The sequence below is a fragment of the Triticum aestivum genome, chromosome 7D (genome assembly GCF_018294505.1).
Source record: "Triticum aestivum cultivar Chinese Spring chromosome 7D, IWGSC CS RefSeq v2.1, whole genome shotgun sequence".
Lineage (NCBI taxonomy): Eukaryota > Viridiplantae > Streptophyta > Magnoliopsida > Poales > Poaceae > Triticum > Triticum aestivum.
In genome coordinates this window covers 38867697-38887231 of record NC_057814.1, presented here as the reverse complement: position 1 = coordinate 38887231, position 19535 = coordinate 38867697, and the positions used below count along the sequence as shown (strand labels likewise).

At 43.4% G+C, this 19535-nt stretch overlaps 1 protein-coding gene across 1 annotated transcript in view; it reads right to left on the bottom strand.

Annotated features, from left to right (window-relative positions):
- Positions 1–19535, bottom strand: part of LOC123170719 (2-oxoglutarate-dependent dioxygenase AOP3-like) — a 37244-nt gene that overhangs the window by 9309 nt on the left and 8400 nt on the right. The window contains 2 exon segments of the mRNA XM_044588511.1: positions 4276–4395; positions 4397–4499. Coding sequence (XP_044444446.1) covers positions 4276–4395; positions 4397–4499 — 223 coding nt within the window.

Sequence of the window (19535 nt, the reverse complement as noted above, 5' to 3'; positions counted from 1 at the left end):
AAGTGAGAACACTCCACAATATGGGGACTGAGAGCATTCAGGTGAGAGTTGTACATATTGTTCTTCGTGCAAGGGAATGCTTCCTCCTTCTAGCGTGACATCTAGATCACTAAACAGTAATTTATTTCTTATTCAAAAAAATGAATACAGTGTGCAATACATTCATTTTACCGTAAGGCGCACATGCTATAAAACTAGTATTACAGACTCATACACCATGCGAGAAGGCGAAGACAAAATTTCCTCAAACTATGGATATGCTACAAAGTACAAGTGCAATTCGCCATAGATTCTCCGATGTAGTTGTTGACGAAGGTGCTTAGCACGTCGAAGTAGTTGGGGAAGGTCTTGCAAGTGCACCCGAGGTCCCTGATGGTGACTGGCACCTTGGCGCAAACCAAGGATATCGCTCGGTTCCTTCCACTCTCCAGGAGGCACCTACAGATGAGAAGGAACAAGTGTGAGAACCAAAACATGAAAAAGAAATCAACAGCAACACATAAGAGTTTACGGTACATCAGATAAATATTGACCATTCAATCTAAAGGTTAATATTAATCGATACTACTGGCTTAGATGTGTTCTATTCTCTGCAAAAAGGGCACAATCTGAAGAGTCGCGATGATGCAGGAAAGATGGACAGGATTGGTACCGCCGTTCCGGCGGCGAGTAGAGATTCGAGTTCCAGAGGGGCGGAGCTGGTCGGCAAGAGGGCAGCCATCAAAAAGACAAACCAGCCTCTGATGCCCGTCAGCCTCCGGTGCTGGCCCGCGGTGCCTCAGGACGGGACAACCAAATGCCGACGAGGTCGAGCCTGCACAAATATGGCACGCTAGTACACGTGTCGCCAATCCACCCAGCTAGCTGCTGCTGAAACTTGTGTCGCCTGCTCCGGCATAGAAGAAACGATGGCATGATTGGGTCGGCCTCCGTGTCTCAAAAATTGAAGCAGAGCCGGCCATGGAAGCATGAGCTAGCTCATGTGGGTGGCTACGCTAGCTGCAAGTAGGCGCTAAATACCTAGACTGCTTCATGGTCATGGTGAGGAGGAGCACAGCTGGCGGCGAGGGGCATGGTGCCACTGCGTCTGCGTATGTATTGGGGACGAGCGGCGGGGACGAGCTAGCGACCGGCCAGGGATTATGAAGCAGCCGAGTAGCCCATGATGCAGTGAGAGGGAGATGGACATAATTGGTGCCCATGTGGGGAGGAAGATAACGATTGATAAGAAATTCCATATTAATAAGAACTAGCAGGGTGACCCGCGCATTTGTATGCTATTGTGTTAGTAGTCCATTTGGCAAACATTTAAAATGTCAGAGAAACATTGTATCCTAAATACACCATGCGAATACTAAAGTTATATGTTAGTTAGATACATGTTCCATATAGGTTATTTTTTATTTAATCCATCACTACATTACCGTTGATTCACCCTCAATATATAAGAATGATTGAGACACTATTTGTATCTTGTATTAAATATTAGACTTAGTGGCAATCTTTTTTTCCGAAAAGGAGTTTGAACCCCGGGCCTCTGTATCAAGCGATGCACACAACCATAGTGCCAATCTTTCTTAGTTGTATGAGTTGCTTCCTAAGGATCATCATATGCCTATTTAAAATATTGCATCCTATATCTTAGCTCATTGTATGGTAAATTATAATGTTTCGAACTGCTTTTACTTTCATGCAGTTTAACAATCATTTGTGCAATGTGTTGCCTTAAGATATTTTCATATGCTCCCTTTTTAATTTCCAGTATAGTTTGGTCAGATATAGAAGTAATCATTGGCGTATACTAATTAAAGATCTGTAAAACATTCTCTATCACTCACTCTCGACATAGTTTGTTCATTATTTTTGTCATAGCAATATTATCCTGCCGATCGGAATCAACTTATTACCCTTGACATGGAACTACCGGGAAATCATCGATCCAAATTTATATGGATATTGGTAAAACACAAATTTATAATTAGATGCATTCTGATGAAAGATGAATTTCTAAGATGACGCGCCACAAACAAAAATGAAGAAATTTTCTAATTAGGGTTGTTTAGTTGAAGAGATTATAGATAGAGAACGAAAGGAGATACTTAGATTTTCTGAAGGTTTTCCCAATAGATTAGAGTTCATGGTTTGTTGTGTTTCTTTGAAAAGTTGTAGAAACAAATGTTATCCTGTACAATCGAACTTTTTGTTTGACGGGATCCTGTGAAGCAAACTTAGATCCTCATTTTTTGGTCCATTCAACATTTGCTGCTCCAAATTAATTCTGGAATGATTAACTTTGACACGTCCTAGTCAACCAGTTTTTGTCGCTTCAATCGACGTAATAATACATATTGAGAAAAAGATATATTTTTACTGTAGTAGTTTTTTAAATTTAATTATTCAACAACATTATAATGTAAATGGACAAAATAGTTGTTTAGAACCTATAGCACAAAAAGCAATATAGTATTGTGCATCGCTATATTCAGTTATGATTCATATTGCTTTCATAAGTAATTCATGTGAATATGATTAAGTTATGGTGAGAAAAAATTTAGGCATTTGTAATGTATTCTTGGTATATAGGATTTAATTTTCTCTCTGAGCAGCCACTTCTATAACACTCCGAGCCATGATAGTGAGAGATGTCGAGTTATAGTTGGTGGCGCAGTTTTTTAAATTTTATCAGTCAACACCGATATAGTTCAACTAAAAAATAGACATCTATTCCCTATAGCTTAGCCACTCATGCAATTGTGCGCTGGTATTCAGCCCATGACTCCCATCCCCCTTTCAAAATTTATTCAAGTGTGTATGATTTTCCAGTCGATTATGGTGAAGAGTAGATATTGATGAGCCTTCCTATGGAATGTTTTTTAGATAGTTATCTTGATGTCATACAATTTTTTTGTCTGCTCTTATTGTGTGGCGTCGACAATATACTTCACTATCGTAGGGAATGTTTGTTTTATAAAGTTTATTATTTAAATTTTAAATCTTCAAATTGTAAAGAATTTAAAACACAAATTTTCTTCCAACTCAAATCTCTAGTATTTTTTTCCTCACTGCACCCAAAAAAGATTCAACACAATCCGGCTTCCTTACCACGGACGTGAAAATAATATTAGCATATGTGGATGAACGTGATGCCTCGTTTTACTTCTGTTTTATGTATATAATAGATAGATAGATAGATTGACTAAACTGCCCTATACATCAACCATTGGATTAAATTAATACTGCCCACCCAAAGCCGTGGTATGATGTACCATAAAATTTCCCACAAAACACCGTATCCCCACCAATTATGTTTTTGAGTCCTCTATGCCCAAACTGATACTACAGAGTAATCGCTTCATCACGACATCTTGCGTGATGATTAGCTGAGCATTGGGCAAGTTATTTTTGCCAGAAATTGCATGACGCTGAAGCAAGCAATGCTGTCTCACAGCATGGATTATGGGCCCTTGGGATTAAAGTTTAAGGTGCTAAAGTTTTTCCTTTGAACTAGTCTTATTGAAGCTCAAACTGTGCTTTGTCCTTGTGATTGAAATAAACCTGCTCATGCTCTCACGCCTTTGAGTATTGGTCTCGTCTACGGATGTCATGCTATGTAATTTAGCTGTGTCTTAGTGGAATACCTAGTAATAATTTTACAACATATTCGATGTCTAGAATAAAATTCTAGATGTTTGGTCTCGCTTTTCAATTGTGCCAGGATCTGGTTGGAAATGGTTGGAAGGAATGCAACCGATGTGAGCATATGGCATAGTCAATATATGGTTTTATCAGGCATACAGATGAAAGGAAAATCAAAGTTGGTAAGAGAAGAGCACCCCATGTGCTAACATAGTACCAGAAGTGCACACAAACCATGTAATGCGGTGGGCCAGCGAGGCACCTTCACGTCACATATACTCAATCGATAAATATCGAGTTCTCGAGAGACTTGGTTCCAAGTCCAATTTCTGTCAATATGAACATATCCAGATGCTTCCAACCATCCAAGAGTGGAAAGCGCCAGTCGTCATATATTTACACGAACTGTGTAGGCTTGAAAGACACCAGGAATTGTCTTACGACAAAGCAGTCCTGTTGGTTAACATGATATATCTCTCTGGCCTGACTTAGCTACCAACATGGCCATTGGCTCAGGCGGAAGAGACCTTCGCGCTCCAGTACCTGAGCGGCAAAAGTGTCACTCTCAGGCCCGATTTACGCACATCTGGACATGAGGGCTGCAATCGTGAGCGAGATGGCGATCAGCTTTTGTCTTACCGTCAACATCTTGCTGCCCACGAAGGTGAAGGTCGTCGGATCTGGCAGCACGGCGAGCCACCTCCCGTCCCCTGCCCGCACCTCCAGTCCCTACACCTTGTGTTGCACGATGTTGGTCATCAACATTGTCTCTTTGCTGTGCCAGCAAGGACACGCCGGTATCCGCGTCCTGCGGCACGCCCGTAGCGGCACAGCCGGGCCGCACCGCGTGGGCGAGCGATCCCGGACACCATCGCCTTGACGATTATCCTCTCCACTGTTTGTTCACTGCAGCTCATGTTATTAGAAACTTAAATTAACGGGCTTGATCCATGTGCATTTTCAAAAAAAACTCAAATAAATTTATAAAGCCCAGGAATAAATGGCAATTGGAGGTGCAATTTTTAGTCCCGCCTCGAGAGTGCAGGTGATGTGAAATCAACTTAGATAATGGATCCTCCCCACTCCACTAAGTGATATGCATGAGGAGAGAAAAAGAACACCACACGCATCTGCTCACTTTGCCTCGCCGGGCTAGGCATGGGTTTCTTGACCATTATTAAGTTTTGGAAACCTAGTCAGTTTAGATCTTGATCGTGACATGACACCGTGTGGGTTATCCTATATATATGACTTACCGACCATCACCAAATACACAACGGCGAGCTGGAGATCAGGTCTCCGCAACACTCATCCCTTCGCTGCTCTCGGCTAAAGATTTCGGGAAGTGCTACACACGACGGCCCACGTTCGTCACACACGAGTCGACTTCCTTTCAAGTCGGACAGCATTGCATACTATCATCTCTGCCGTCGTCTGCTTGACCGGTCTCCACCAAGGTTGTCATCAACGACATCGCCTCTGCAGCAGTCACCGCTACTTTGTCTGCAAACGATCAGTATGTGCATCGTGATCTTATCCAAGCTCTAGTTATGGTTGTTGTGATGTTGTTGTTTATGTTGTCATGCTCATGTAATACGATAGAGCTATGCATGCCAATAATTATTTTACTCTTAAATTATTTACTGAAATTGACTAACTTTTCAACAGCTCCAACACGCTCTTGGCCGCCGACATGATTGTCTTGCCGCACATATATGGATGAAATATTCTAGTGCAGTGTATTTCAGTGCAAACAAACTGCATTTCAGAAACAATATAGTCATATTTGAGTGCATTTTTAAGCCTTGTTACACATGCATTCCAAGACATCGTTTCCCATAAATTCCTATGTTCACTCAAAATACAGATGCAATTAACAAACAGATCGGACCCGTCCATCACACTGGCCCGGGATGCGGAGAGCATAGTGCTGGCGCACTTCTACTTTGGTACAACCCTTCTAAACACATCAACGGAGAAGATCTTTGTATACCCCTTCATAATACAACGGAGAAGATTTTTTCATTCTATACTGATAGGCAGTATGTATATTGGGTTGCTAGCCCGATATACCGCCCTCCAGGTGCTGGGGCAACGCAGCTCCCAATTGAGCTAACAACTGTTGGTGAAAAGGATGGAACGCTCAAGATTAAGAACTAAGTGGTAGTTTGGTTAAAGGCCTTGACACCATGGGTGAAAAAAAGAGCGTGCTTCGATCAGGAGAACGGTGGACGAGGCTTAAGCTTTTTCTCTTTTTTTTCTTCTTTTTTTGTTTATTCATTTTTTCTTTTTGAGCTTTATTATTATTTTTTCACCTGTTCAAAAAATATTTGAAATACCAAAAAAAAAATCTTGTTTTCAAATACTGTACACAATTTTAAAAATGTTAATAAATTTCAATACATGTTCTTGTTTTTGAATTTTTGTTCACAAATTTAATAAAGTTTGTGTTTAAAAAAAGTTGATGAACTTCTAAAGAAGTACGTGGTTTGCAATTTGTGTTCAAAATTTTAATGGGTTGTTCAAAAATTTTAACAATTTCCAAAAAAGTGTTCAACTTTGTAAAATAAATTTCCATACACAGTTTGAAATGCCAAAATTGGCAATATTAAAAAATGTCAGGACATAATAAAATATTCATGTCGATTGATAATGACATAAATTGAAAATAACAAAATCAGTGAAATTAGAAAAACTATATGCTCGTTAAACGACTTGTCATTAAGCTTCATCTTCCTCGCCTTGACTTATCCTCCCGCTTCTCTAGATGCAGTCGTCGGCGCCACCAGCCTTTACCTCTACATATGGTGTAGGCGCGCAGCACTTCAGCATCCAACGCCCTTGTCCAGTGGAGCCCAACTCCATATTCCCTCGACCCCCCGTCTCGGATTCTCGCACGGGTACGGCGGCGAGCCCGCGCAAGTCTCTGAACTGGGATGCAGAGCAGCGCGACGCACGAGTACCGCTCCGCGCCGGACTAGGAGCATGGCAGCACGTGAGTGTAGGGAGACGGGCGCATACCAAGAAGTGAATCATGACCTTGCTGAGAAGGTGATGGACACACCGAATAGTCGGCATTCAGCGTAAGTTTTGCTGTTTCCTGAATCCTCTCATGTATGTGTGTGTTCCTGTACGTGGGTGTCCAACATGAGCATGTAGCAACTGGAGCAGTAGTAATTTTTCTATGTGTGGTGTTCCTACTCGTTCCCAAAATCCCCGAATCCTCTGAGAGTCTCAGGGTAAGTTTTTCTGTGTGGTGTTCCTGCTTGTTCCCTGAATCCGCATGTATGTCTGCAAATTATTTGTTTCAATTTACAGTAGTAAATGGAGAAGTAGTCAAAAAATTCCCCTGAATACCTCTCATGTATGTCTGCAAATTAAGTTTTTTTTTCAGGTTATACAGTAATAATTGGAGCATAGTAATATTTTTGTTCCATGAATCCCGCTCGTGTATGTCTGCAAATTAAGTATTTCTTGAAGTTTACAGTACTAACTGGAGCGGTAGTAATTTTCGATGAATCATTCTCATGCATGTCTACAAATTAAGTATTTCTTGTAGTTTACTGTACCAATTAGAAGAGATTTATAGAGTTAGGTAGTTTTCGTTGGTTACCAAATGAGCATTTTTCAGATATGGAACATGGCGTGATCTGTAGCTGTGCATGTTAATTAGCAATTAGGTTTTACCACGTTAGTGTATTTCAATCTAGAGAGCTACGAATCATTAAGATCCATTAGAATCTGACTTGTAATCTGGGCAGATCTACATTATTCCCTAAAAGAAGAGATATAAAAAAATAGTTTCGGTTTGTAGTTACCATTCACTACAATTTAGAGATCACAATCTTTCCAAATCTGTATAGTTCAGACATTATGTTCCATCGCTCTCTTTAACTGAACTGGAGATTTTCTTTTACATGTATAGGTCAATAGCTTCTCATGATGGAACCAGTGGCACTTTAGATTTGAAGAGTCACATGAGCTCTTGTGGTGCTAGGCATGCACCAATAGGCCCAAAGCAACAAAAGTTAAGGTTGAGAAAGGTTGATGATGGAAACGCCAATTTGGAGAATATTATTTTTGATCAAGATGTTGCCAGGAAAGAGCTTCCACTAATGATTTGTGTTCATGAGTACCCTCTATCTATGGTTGGTCACTTGGGTTTCAGAAATTTTGTTCAACATGACATCCAATGTTTAGAATGGTAGTTATGCTTATTTGATGTTATGTTATTTTGTGAGAATTTGAGAGGTTATGTGGCGATCTGCACTTGTACTATGTCATTTTGTGAAAATCTAAGAGCTTATTTGATGTCATGCACTTGTGCTATGTCACTTTGTGAGAATTTGAGAGCTTATGTGAATGTTGTGCTATGTCTTATGTACTAGAAGATGCCCCGCACGTTGCTGCGGGACCATTTGCTACAACTATATTGTCTTATAAAGAAACAACAAAAAAGATATAATTTAAAGTCAACGACCTATGTAATCTAGCGTGATGTTCACAAAGATTAAATGATGCCTTAGAACATGTCGTAAATAGAATATTGGTGATAAGAACACAATACGTATGTGAAATGAACTCCATAACCAATGACTGAATCGGAAAGCACCTGCAAATGAGCCACTAAATGTCCTTCTCTCTAAATTCCTGAAGCCAAGCTTTTGAATGACAAAAGTGAAGCACTGAAATTAGTACTGGTCTCAATATCTGAAGGAGGAAAAAAGTGATAACAATGGGCATGGTTTTCTGATCGTTCCAACTCGCGATGTTTAGGTCCACCAAAACTAAAGGATCACAAAAATTAGGGTGCATCTACTAAGTAATAATGATCTAAGTGACATTATCAAGATATGCTAAAAGAAAGTGATGTGGAAGCCTGGACGTGTAACAGAGGACAGAAGATGTCCTTGGCAACTCGCATGCGCTCCAGTAAATTGCTGCTCCAAATCGGCGAAGCTTAGTGGCGCGTGTCTTGTAGAATAATCGAGATGCCGCGGCAATGAATGTGCAGCAAGCGGATGGGTCTGTCACCATTTCTCTGCTGATCTGTACGCGATACAAGTATGTCCACCCTGTGTAGAAGACAGGAAAATGAAATTGTGAAAACAAAATAGTTGCCTGACATATATGCCTACCTAAATTCATCCAAGCCTATCTTCTTGATTGAGTGACAATTATGACTTACTTGAATAGAAGGGATAATGAGATTTCGTCCTGGGTTGTAGTAGATGATTTGTTCCAACCAATGCATTGCATGGAGTGAAGGGGATCATATGAATGTGATTTGTAATGTAGTGAAACAAATATAAGATGCATGTCATGCGTTCATCAAGTTCAGATAATAAATTTTACAGATGGGATGATTATCTACTAACTCAAGTGGTAAGAAACCTATGCAGGAAGGAAGCACAAATAACCATCGCAATCTGCAACAAATCATCGAGCAACCTGTGGCCAAATCTTACAAAATAAGAAATCAGATAAAAGATTGGATTAGACAAAGAAAAGAGGGCTAGAGAGGGACCCAATCAATCAGCATGTACATGTTGGGAAGTGTAATCAAAGATCTGAGTCCAGTTGTGGTGGAAGACGATTCTCTTCTTTCAGAAAATAAGATTCATACACACTTGTGCACTCCAGGCTGATATTTAAAGGATAAGCGAGCGGTTCAGTTACCTCCTCCGCATTTGTGTTATTGTGTGGTGCGGCCGTTCGTTTCTGGCAATTTGCAGGAAAGGAGATTGTGGGGAAGAGGAGCCGATTAGGCAGAGTCAACAGCCGAACAGGGACATGCAAGATAGAAGGTAGGAATCCAACGTCGTGCCATAGTGGGCATTTATTTTGGCATGTATTAGTAGATGGGCCAATAAGCTGGCCTACTACGAGTTTGTACATGCAGCAGACCATGAGGCGTACGGTGGCCTGGGGTCGCGGCGAGGTGGCGGCAGTGGCGGAGGAGCATTGATTCCTATGTGCGCTATTGGCGGTTGTGCGGCCGGCTTAGCCGGCACGGGCGGCCAGGGGAGATAGGCGACCCTGTGTGCAATAGGTTGTGACCGGCATGGCGGCGCGGACAGCCCAGTGCAGGCGCGATCCAGCTTTTTGATGGATCGTGGTGAGTGGAGGGCTCTCCTCTTATTTCTCTCGTCAGTTACGGAATAGGAAGAGGAACAAATGCGTCTTACATGGAAATTAAACCGCACCATTAGTTGAAATAAAAACTAAAAGAATTATTGATGTGGCTGAGCTGTGAGATAGTTGCGAACTTGTGATTGGCTGATATTTGATGACATGGCGTGCTGAGTTGGACCACTTGCATGTCAAGAGAATACCTTTGTACTGGGAAGCAACTTCTTAAGAATGTAAGATACGTGTTGAGAGAAGCCGATGGATATCCAAACCCGATGGATATCCAAACCCGATGGATATTCATCGGGTTTGGACATGGGCATAATTTTACGCCCATGGATTTTTTTCATGGATGGGCACATACTGTCTTCATGGATTTGGATATGGATTTGATATTGTTCAACCCGAGCCGAACCCGATCCATTGCCATCCTTAGGCACAGACATATGAGGCACCCATAACAAATTTGAATGACTTTAAAAATCGTTTGCATGTTGCGACACGTCCAGCCATTTTATCGACCCTTTTTAATAGAGAAAACTCCTGAAATGGAAAATTTGTCAAAAACAACCTGTATTCAAACAGCCCGAACACCCCAAAAACAATTTGTATTCAAACAGCCCGAACACCCTCCGTTGAGTCTACTTTTGAACATCCCTGAAATGACCACAACTTTAGCAATTAGGTGGGCATGCCCATGGTACGCATGAATACCTAGTTGGAATGAATTTCAACACCGTATGCAAGTTGCGACTCGTCCTGCCATTTATTGACCTCTTTCAACCGAGAAAACTCCAGAAAATGCAAAATTTCCAAAAAACCAAACAACTTGGCATGGTGCCTTCGAATGGTCATACAAGGCCATGAAAAAAGTTGAGGCCATTTAACGGATGTCGAGAAACAAGGTGCTTCCAAACGGACCCTTCTGAGTTCTGACCTACCCGAACACTCATTGTTGAACATGGTCTATTTTTGGACATCCTTAAGATGAACCTAGCTTTTGCAAGAAAGGTGGGCATTCCCATGGTAGGATTCATATCATATTTGAGCGATTTCGACAGCGTATGCAAGTTGCAACACGTCCGGCCATATTTATCGACCTTTTTACACTGAGAAAACTCCAGAAAATGAAAACTTGTCGAAAACCCAGACAACTTGGCAAGGTGACTTGAGTTGGTCATACAAGGCCATGAAAAAAATTAGGGACATTTAAGGGATTTCGAGAAACAAGGTGCTCCCAAACAAACCCTTCTGACCTACCCGAACACTCTCCTTTGAACATGGTCAAATTTTGGACATTCTTAAAATGAACCCAACTTTTGCAAGAAGGTGGGCATGCCCATGGTAGAATTTTTTCCATATTTGAGCGATTTCCAACACCGTATGCAAGTTGTGACATGTTGGGCCATTTATTGGAATTCTTTTATCGAGAAAATTTCAGAAAATGTAAACTTTCTTGAAGACCAAAATAACTTAGAATGGAGCCATAAATTGGTCATGCAAGGCCACTGAAAAAATTGGGGTCATTTAAAGGGTTTTGAAAACCTACTGTTCTCAAACTAACCCTTCTGGCCGACCTGTCCACCCTCCCTTGAGTGATTGTTGGGGATCGTTGCAGAAATTAAAAAAATTCTGAGCATCACCAAGATCAATCTATGGAGAGACTAGCAACGAGAGATAGGGGAGTGGATCTTCATACCCTTGAAGATCGCGATGCGGAAGCGTTACAAGAACGCGGATGAAGGAGTCGTACTCGCAGCGATTCACATCGCGGTTGATTCCGATGTAAGCGCCGAACAACGGCGCCTCCGCGTTCAACACACGTACAGCCCGGGGACGTCTCCTCCTTCTTGATCCAGCAAGGGGAGAGGAGAAGTTGAGGGAGAGCTCCGGCAGCACGATGGCGTGGTGGTGGAGCTTGCAGTTCTCCGGCAGGGCTTCGCCAAGCACTACGGAGGAGGAGGAGGTGTTGGGGAGGCAGAGGGCTGCGCCAGGGGAAGGGGTGCGGCTCCCATGCGCCTCCCCACTATATATAGGGGTGGAGGGGGCTGGTTTCTTGCCCTCCAAGTCCATTGGGGCGTTGGCAAAGGTGGGGGGAAGAAATCCCATCATTTCCCTTCCCCACCGATTGTTATCCCCCCTTTTTAGGGATCTTGATCTTATCCCTTCGGGATATGATCTTATTCCTTCTAAGGGGGGATCTTGGTGCGCCTTGACCAGGGGTGTGGGGCCTTGCCCCCACTACCCACGTTCATGTGGGTCCCCCATGTAGGTGGGCCCCACTCCGGAACCTTCTAGAACCTTCCCGGTACAATACCGAAAAATCCCGAACATTTTTCCAGTGGCCAAAATAGGGCTTCCCATATATAAATCTTTACCTCCGGACCATTCCGAAACTCCTCATGACGTCCGGGATCTCATCCGAGACTCCAAACAACATTCGGTAACTGCACACTAATTCCCATAACAACTCTAGCATCACCGAACCTTAAGTGTGTAGACCCTACGGGTTCAGGAATCATGCAGACATGACCGAGACAGCTCTCTGGCCAATAACCAACAGCGGGATCTAGATACCCATGTTGGCTCCCACATGTTCCACGATGATCTCATCGGATGAACCACGATGTCGGGGATTCAATCAATCCTGTATACAATTCCCTTTGTCAATCAGTACGTTACTTGCCCGAGATTCGATCGTCGGTATCCCAATACCTCGTTCAATCTCGTTACCGGACAGTCACTTTACTCATTTCATAATGCATGATCCCGTGACTAACTACTTAGTCACATTGAGCTCATTATGATGATGCATTACCGAGTGGGCCCAGAGATACCTATCCGTCATACGGAGTGACAAATCCCAGTCTCGATTCGTGCCAACCCAACAGACACTTTCGGGGATACCTGTAGTGTACCTTTATAGCCACCCAGTTACGTTGTGACGTTTGGCACACCCAAGGCATTCCTACGGTATCCGGGAGTTGCACAATCTCATGGTCTAAGGAAATGATACTTGACATTAGAAAAGCTTTAGCAGACGAACTACACGATCTTGTGCTATGCTCAGGATTGGGTCTTGTCCATCACATCATTCTCCTAATGATGTGATCCCTTTATCAACGACATCCAATGTCCATGGTCAGGAAACCGTAACCATCTATTGATCAACGAGCTAGTCAACTAGAGGCTCACTAGGGACATGTTGTGGTCTATGGATTCACACATGTATTACGATTTCCGAATAACACAATTATAGCATGAACAATAGACAATTATCATGAACAAGGAAATATAATAATAACCACTTTATTATTGCCTCTAGGGCATATTTCCAACAGTCTCCCACTTGCACTAGAGTCAATAATGTGGTTACATTGTGATGAATCGAACACCCATAGAGTTCTGGTGTTGATCATGTTTTGCTCGTGGAAGAGGTTTAGTCAACGGATCTGTGACATTCAGATCCGTATGCACTTTACAAATATCTATGTATCCATCTTGAACATGTTCACGAATGGAGTTGAAGCGACGCTTGATATGCCTGGTCTTCTTGGGAAACCTGGGCTCCTTGGCAAGGGCAATAGCTCCAGTGTTCTCATAGAAGAGAGTCATTGGGCCCGACGCATTGGGAATAACTCCTAGGTCGGTGATGAACTCCTTCATCCAGACTGCTTCCTGTGCTGCCTCCGAGGCTGCTATGTACTCCGCTTCACATGTAGATCCCGCCACGACGCTTTGCTTGCAACTGCACCAGCTGACTGCCCCACCATTCAAAATATACACGTATCCGATTTGTGACTTGGAGTCATCCAGATCTATGTCGAAGCTAGCATCGACGTAACCCTTTACGACGAGCTCTTCGTCACCTCCATAAACGAGAAACATATCCTTAGTCCTTTTCAGGTACTTCAGGATGTTCTTGACCGCTGTCCAGTGTTCCTTGCCGGGATTACTTTGGTACCTCCCTACCAAACTTACGACGAGGTTCACATCAGGTCTGGTACACAGCATGGCATACAGAATAGACCCTATGTCTGAGGCATAGGGGATGACACTCATCGTTTCTCTATCTTCTGCCGAGGTCGGGCATTGAGCCGTGCTCAATCTCACACCTTGTAATACAGGCAAGAACCCCTTCTTGGACTGATCCATATTGAACTTCTTCAATATCTTGTGAAGGTATGTGCTTTGCGAAAGACCAATGAGGCGTCTCGATCTATCTCTATAGATCTTGATGCCTAATATGTAAGTAGCTTCTCCAAGGTCCTTCATTGAAAAACACTTATTCAAGTAGGCATTTATGCTTTCCAAAAATTCTATATTATTTCCCATCAATAGTATGTCATCCACATATAATATGAGAAATGCTACAGAGCTCCCACTCACTTTCTTGTAAACACAAGGCTTCTCCATAAGTCTGTGTAAACCCAAACGCTTTGATCATCTCATCAAAGCGAATGTTCCAACTCTGAGATGCTTGCACCAGCCCATAGATTGAGCGCTGGAGCTTGCATACCTTGTCAGCATTCTTAGGATCGACAAAACCTTCCGGCTGCATCATATACAATTCTTCCTTAAGGAAACCATTAAGGAATGCCGTTTTGACGTCCATTTGCCAGATCTCATAATCATAGAATGCGGCAATCGCTAACATGATTCGGACGGACTTCAGCTTCGCTACGGGTGAGAAGGTCTCATCGTAGTCAACCCCTTGAACTTGTCGATAACCCTTAGCGACAAGCCGATCCTTATAGATGGTCACATTACCATCCGCGTCAGTCTTCTTCTTAAAGATCCATTTATTCTCTATGGCTTGCCGATCAACGGGCAAGTCTGTCAAAGTCCATATTTCATTTTCATACATGGATCCTATCTCGGATTTCATGGCTTCAAGCCATTTGTTGTATCCCGGCCTGCCGTTGCTTCTTCATAGTTCGAAGGTTCACTGTTGTCTAACAACATGATTTTCAGGACAGGGTTGCCGTACCACTCTGGTGCGGAACGTGTCCTTGTGGACCTACGAAGTTTAGTGGTAACTTGATCATGATCGTCATTATTAACTTCCTCTCTAGTCGGTGCAGGCACCATAGAAACATTTTCTTGCGCTGCGCTACTCTCTGGTTCAAGAGGGGTCATCTCATCAAGTTCCACTTTCCTCCCACTTACTTCTTTCGAGAGAAACTCTTTCTCTAGAAAGGATCCATTCTTGGCAACAAAGATCTTGCCTTCGGATCTAAGGTAGAAGGTATACCCAATAGTTTCCTTAGGGTATCCTATGAAGACGCATTTTTCGATTTGGGTTCGAGCTTTTCAGGTTGAAGTTTCTTGACATAAGCATCGCCACCCCAAACTTTCAGAAACGACAGCTTAGGTTTCTTTCCAAACCATAATTCATACGGTGTCGTCTCAACGGATTTTGATGGAGCCCTATTTAAAGTGAATACGGCAGTCTCTAAAGCATAACCCCAAAATGATAGCGGTAGATCGGTAAGAGACATCATAGATCGCACCATATTCAATAGAGTGCGATTACGACGTTCGGACACACCATTACGTTGAGGTGTTCCAGGCGGCGTGAGTTGTGAAACAATTCCACATTTCCTTAAGTGCGTGCCAAATTCGTGACTCAAATATTCCCCTGCACGATCTGATCGTAAGAACTTTATTTTCCTGTCACGTTGATTCTCAACCTCACTCTGAAATTCCTTGAACTTTTCAAAGGTCTCAGACTTGTGTTTCATTAAGTAGACATACCCATATCTACTTAAGTCATCAGTGAGGGTGAGAACATAACGATAACACCGCGAGCCTCAACGCTCATTGGACCGCACACATCAGTGTGTATGATTTCCAATAAGTTGGTTGCTCGCTCCATTGTTCCGGAGAACGGAGTCTTGGTCATTTTTCCCATGAGGCATGGTTCGCACATGTCAAATGATTCATAATCAAGAGACTCTAAAAGTCCATCTGCATGGAGTTTCTTAATGCGTTTGACACCAATGTGACCAAGGCGGCAGTGCCACAAGTATGTGGGACTATCATTATCAACCTTACCTCTTTTGGCATTCACACTATGAATATGTGTAACATCACGTTCGAGATTCAATAATAATAAACCATTGACCAGCGGGGCATGACCATAAAACATATCTCTCATATAAATAGAACAACCATTATTCTCGGATTTAAATGAGTAGCCATCTCGCATTAAACGAGATCCAGATACAATGTTCATGCTCAAAGTTGGTACTAAATAACAATTATTGAGGTTTAAAACTAATCCCGAAGGTAGATGTAGAGGTAGCGTGCCGACGGCGATCACATCGACCTTGGAACCATTCCCGACGCGCATCGTCACCTCGTCCTTCGCCAGTCTCCGCTTATTCTGCAGCTCATGTTTTGAGTTACAAATATGAGTAACCGCACCGGTATCAAATATCCAGGAGCTACTACGAGTGCTGGTAAGGTACACATCAATAACATGTATATCATATATACCTTTGGTATTTCCAGCCTTCTTATCCGCTAAGTACTTGGGGTAGTTCCGCTTCTAGTGACCGTTTCCCTTGCAATAAAAGCACTGAGTCTCGGGCTTGGGTCCATTCTTTGGCTTCTTCCCGGCAACTGGCTTACCGGGCGCGGCAACTCCCTTGCCGTCCTTCTTGAAGTTCTTCTTACCATTGCCTTTCTTGAAACTAGTGGTTTTATTGACCATCAACACTTGATGTTCCTTTTTTATCTCCACCTCCGCTGACTTCAGCATTGAATATACCTCAGGAATGGTTTTCTCCATCCCCTGCATATTGAAGTTCATCACAAAGCTCTTGTAGCTAGGTGGAAGCGACTGAAGGATTCTGTCAACGACCTCGTCATCCGGGAGATTAAATACTAGTTGAGACAAGCGGTTGTGCAACCCAGACATTTTGAGTATGTGCTCGCTGACAGAACTATTCTCCTCCATCTTACAACTGTAGAACTTATCGGAGACTTCATATCTCTTGACTCGGGCATGAGCTTGGAAAACCATTTTCAGCTCTTGGAACATCTCATATGCTCCGTGTTGCTCAAAACGCTTTTGGAGCCCCGGTTCTAAGCTGTAAAGCATGACGCACTGAACCAGGGAGTAATCATCACTACGCGACTGCCAGGCGTTCATAACGTCTTGTGTTGCTGGGAAAACAGGTGCGTCACCTAGCGGTGCTTCAAGGACATATGCTTTCTTGGCAGCTATGAGGATAATCCTCAGGTTACGGACCCAGTCCGTGTAGTTGCTACCATCTTCTTTCAGCTTGGTTTTCTCTAGGAATGCGTTGAAGTTGAGGGAAACATTAGCGTGGGCCATTGGATCTACAAGATAGATTTGTAAAGACAATTTTAGACTAAGTTCATGATAATCAAGTTCATCTAATCAAATTATTTAATGAACTCCCACTCAGATACATCCCTCTAGTCATCTAAGTTATACATGATCCGAATCGACCAGGCCGTGTCCGATCATCACGTGAGACGGACTAGTCATCAACGGTGAACATCTCCATGTTGATCGTATCTACTACACGACTCATGTTCGACCTTTCGGTCTCTCGTGTTCCGAGGCCATGTCTGTACATGCTAGGCTCGTCAAGTCAACCTAAGTGTTTTGCATGTGTAAATCTAGCTTACACCCGTTGTATTCGAACGTTAGAATCTATCACACCCGATCATCACGTGGTGCTTCGAAACAACGAACCTTCGCAACGGTGCACAGTTAGGGTGAACACTTTCTTGAAATTTTAGCGAGGGATCGTCTTATTTATGCTACCGTCGTTCTATGCAAATAAGATGTAAAAACATGATAAACATCACATGGAATCAAATAGTGACATGATATGGCCAATATCATTTTGCTCCTTTTGATCTCCATCTTCGGGGCGCCATGATCATCATCGTCACCGGCATGACACCATGATCTCCATCATCGTGCCTCCATGAAGTTGTCTCGCCAACTGTTACTTCTACTACTATGGCTAACGGTTAGCAATAAAGTAAAGTAATTACATGGCGTTTTCATTGACACGCAGGTCATACAATAAATTAAGACAACTCCTATGGCTCCTGTCGGTTGTCATACTCATCGACATGCAAGTCGTGATTCCTATTACAAGAACATGATCAATCTCATACATCACATATATCATTCATCACATCCTTTTGGCCATATCATATCACACGGCATATGCTGCAAGAACAAGTTAGACGTCCTCTAATTGTTGTTGCAAGTTTTTACGTGGCTGCTATAGGTTTCTAGCAAGAACGTTTCTTACCTACGCCAAAACCACAACGTGATATGCCAATTTCTATTTACCCTTCATAAGGACCCTTTTCATCGAATCCGATCCGACTAAAGTGGGTGAGACAGACACCCGCTAGCCACCTTATGCAACTAGTGCATGTCAGTCGGGGGAACCTGTCTCACGTAAGCGTACGTGTAAGGTCGGTCTGGGCCGCTTCATCCCACGATGCCGCCGAATCAAGATAAGAGTAGTAACGGCAAGTAAATTGACAAAATCGACGCCCACAACAACTTGTGTTCTACTCGTGCATAGAAACTATGCATAGACCTGGCTCATGATGCCACTGTTGGGGATCGTTGCAGAAATTAAAAAATTTCTACGCATCACCAAGATCAATCTATGGAGAGACTAGCAACGAGAGATAGGGGAGTGCATCTTCATACCCTTGAATATCGCGATGCGGAAGCATTACAAGAACGCGGATGAAGGAGTCGTACTCGCAGCGATTCAGATCGCGGTTGATTCCGATGTAAGCGCCGAACAACGGCGCCTCCGCGTTCAACACACGTATAGCCCGGGGACGTCTCCTCCTTCTTGATCCAGCAAGGGGAGAGGAGAAGTTGAGGGAGAGCTCCGGCAGCACGACGGCGTGGTGGTGGAGCTTGCAGTTCTCCGGCAGGGCTTCGCCAAGCACTACGGAGGAGGAGGAGGTGTTGGGGAGGGAGAGGGCTGCACCAGGGGAAGGGGTGCGGCTCCCATGCGCCTCCCCACTATATATAGGGGTGGAGGGGGCTGGTTTCTTGCCCTCCAAGTCCATTGGGGCGTTGGCAAAGGTGGGGGAAAGAAATCCCATCATTTCCCTTCCCCACCGATTGTTATTCCCCCTTTTTAGGGATCTTGATCTTATCCCTTCGCGATATGATCTTATTCCTTCTAAGGGGGGATCTTGGTGCACCTTGACCAGGGGTGTGGGGCCTTGCCCCCACTACCCACGTTCATGTGGGTCCCCCCATGCAGGTGGGCCCCACTCCGGAACCTTCTAGAACCTTTCCGGTACAATACCGAAAAATCCCGAACATTTTTCCGGTGGCCAAAATAGGACTTCCCATATATAAATCTTTACCTCCGGACCATTCCGGAACTCCTCATGATGTCCGGGATCTCATCCGAGACTCCAAACAACATTCGGTAACTGCACACTAATTCCCATAACAACTCTAGCGTCACCGAACCTTAAGTGTGTAGACCCTACGGGTTCGAGAATCATGCAGACATGACCGAGACAGCTCTCTGGCCAATAACCAACAGCGGGATCTGGATACCCATGTTGGCTCCCACATGTTCCACGATGATCTCATCGGATGAACCACGATGTCGGGGATTCAATCAATCATGTATACAATTCCCTTTGTCAATCGGTACGTTACTTGCCGAGATTCGATCGTCGGTATCCCAATACCTCGTTCAATCTCGTTACCGGCAAGTCACTTT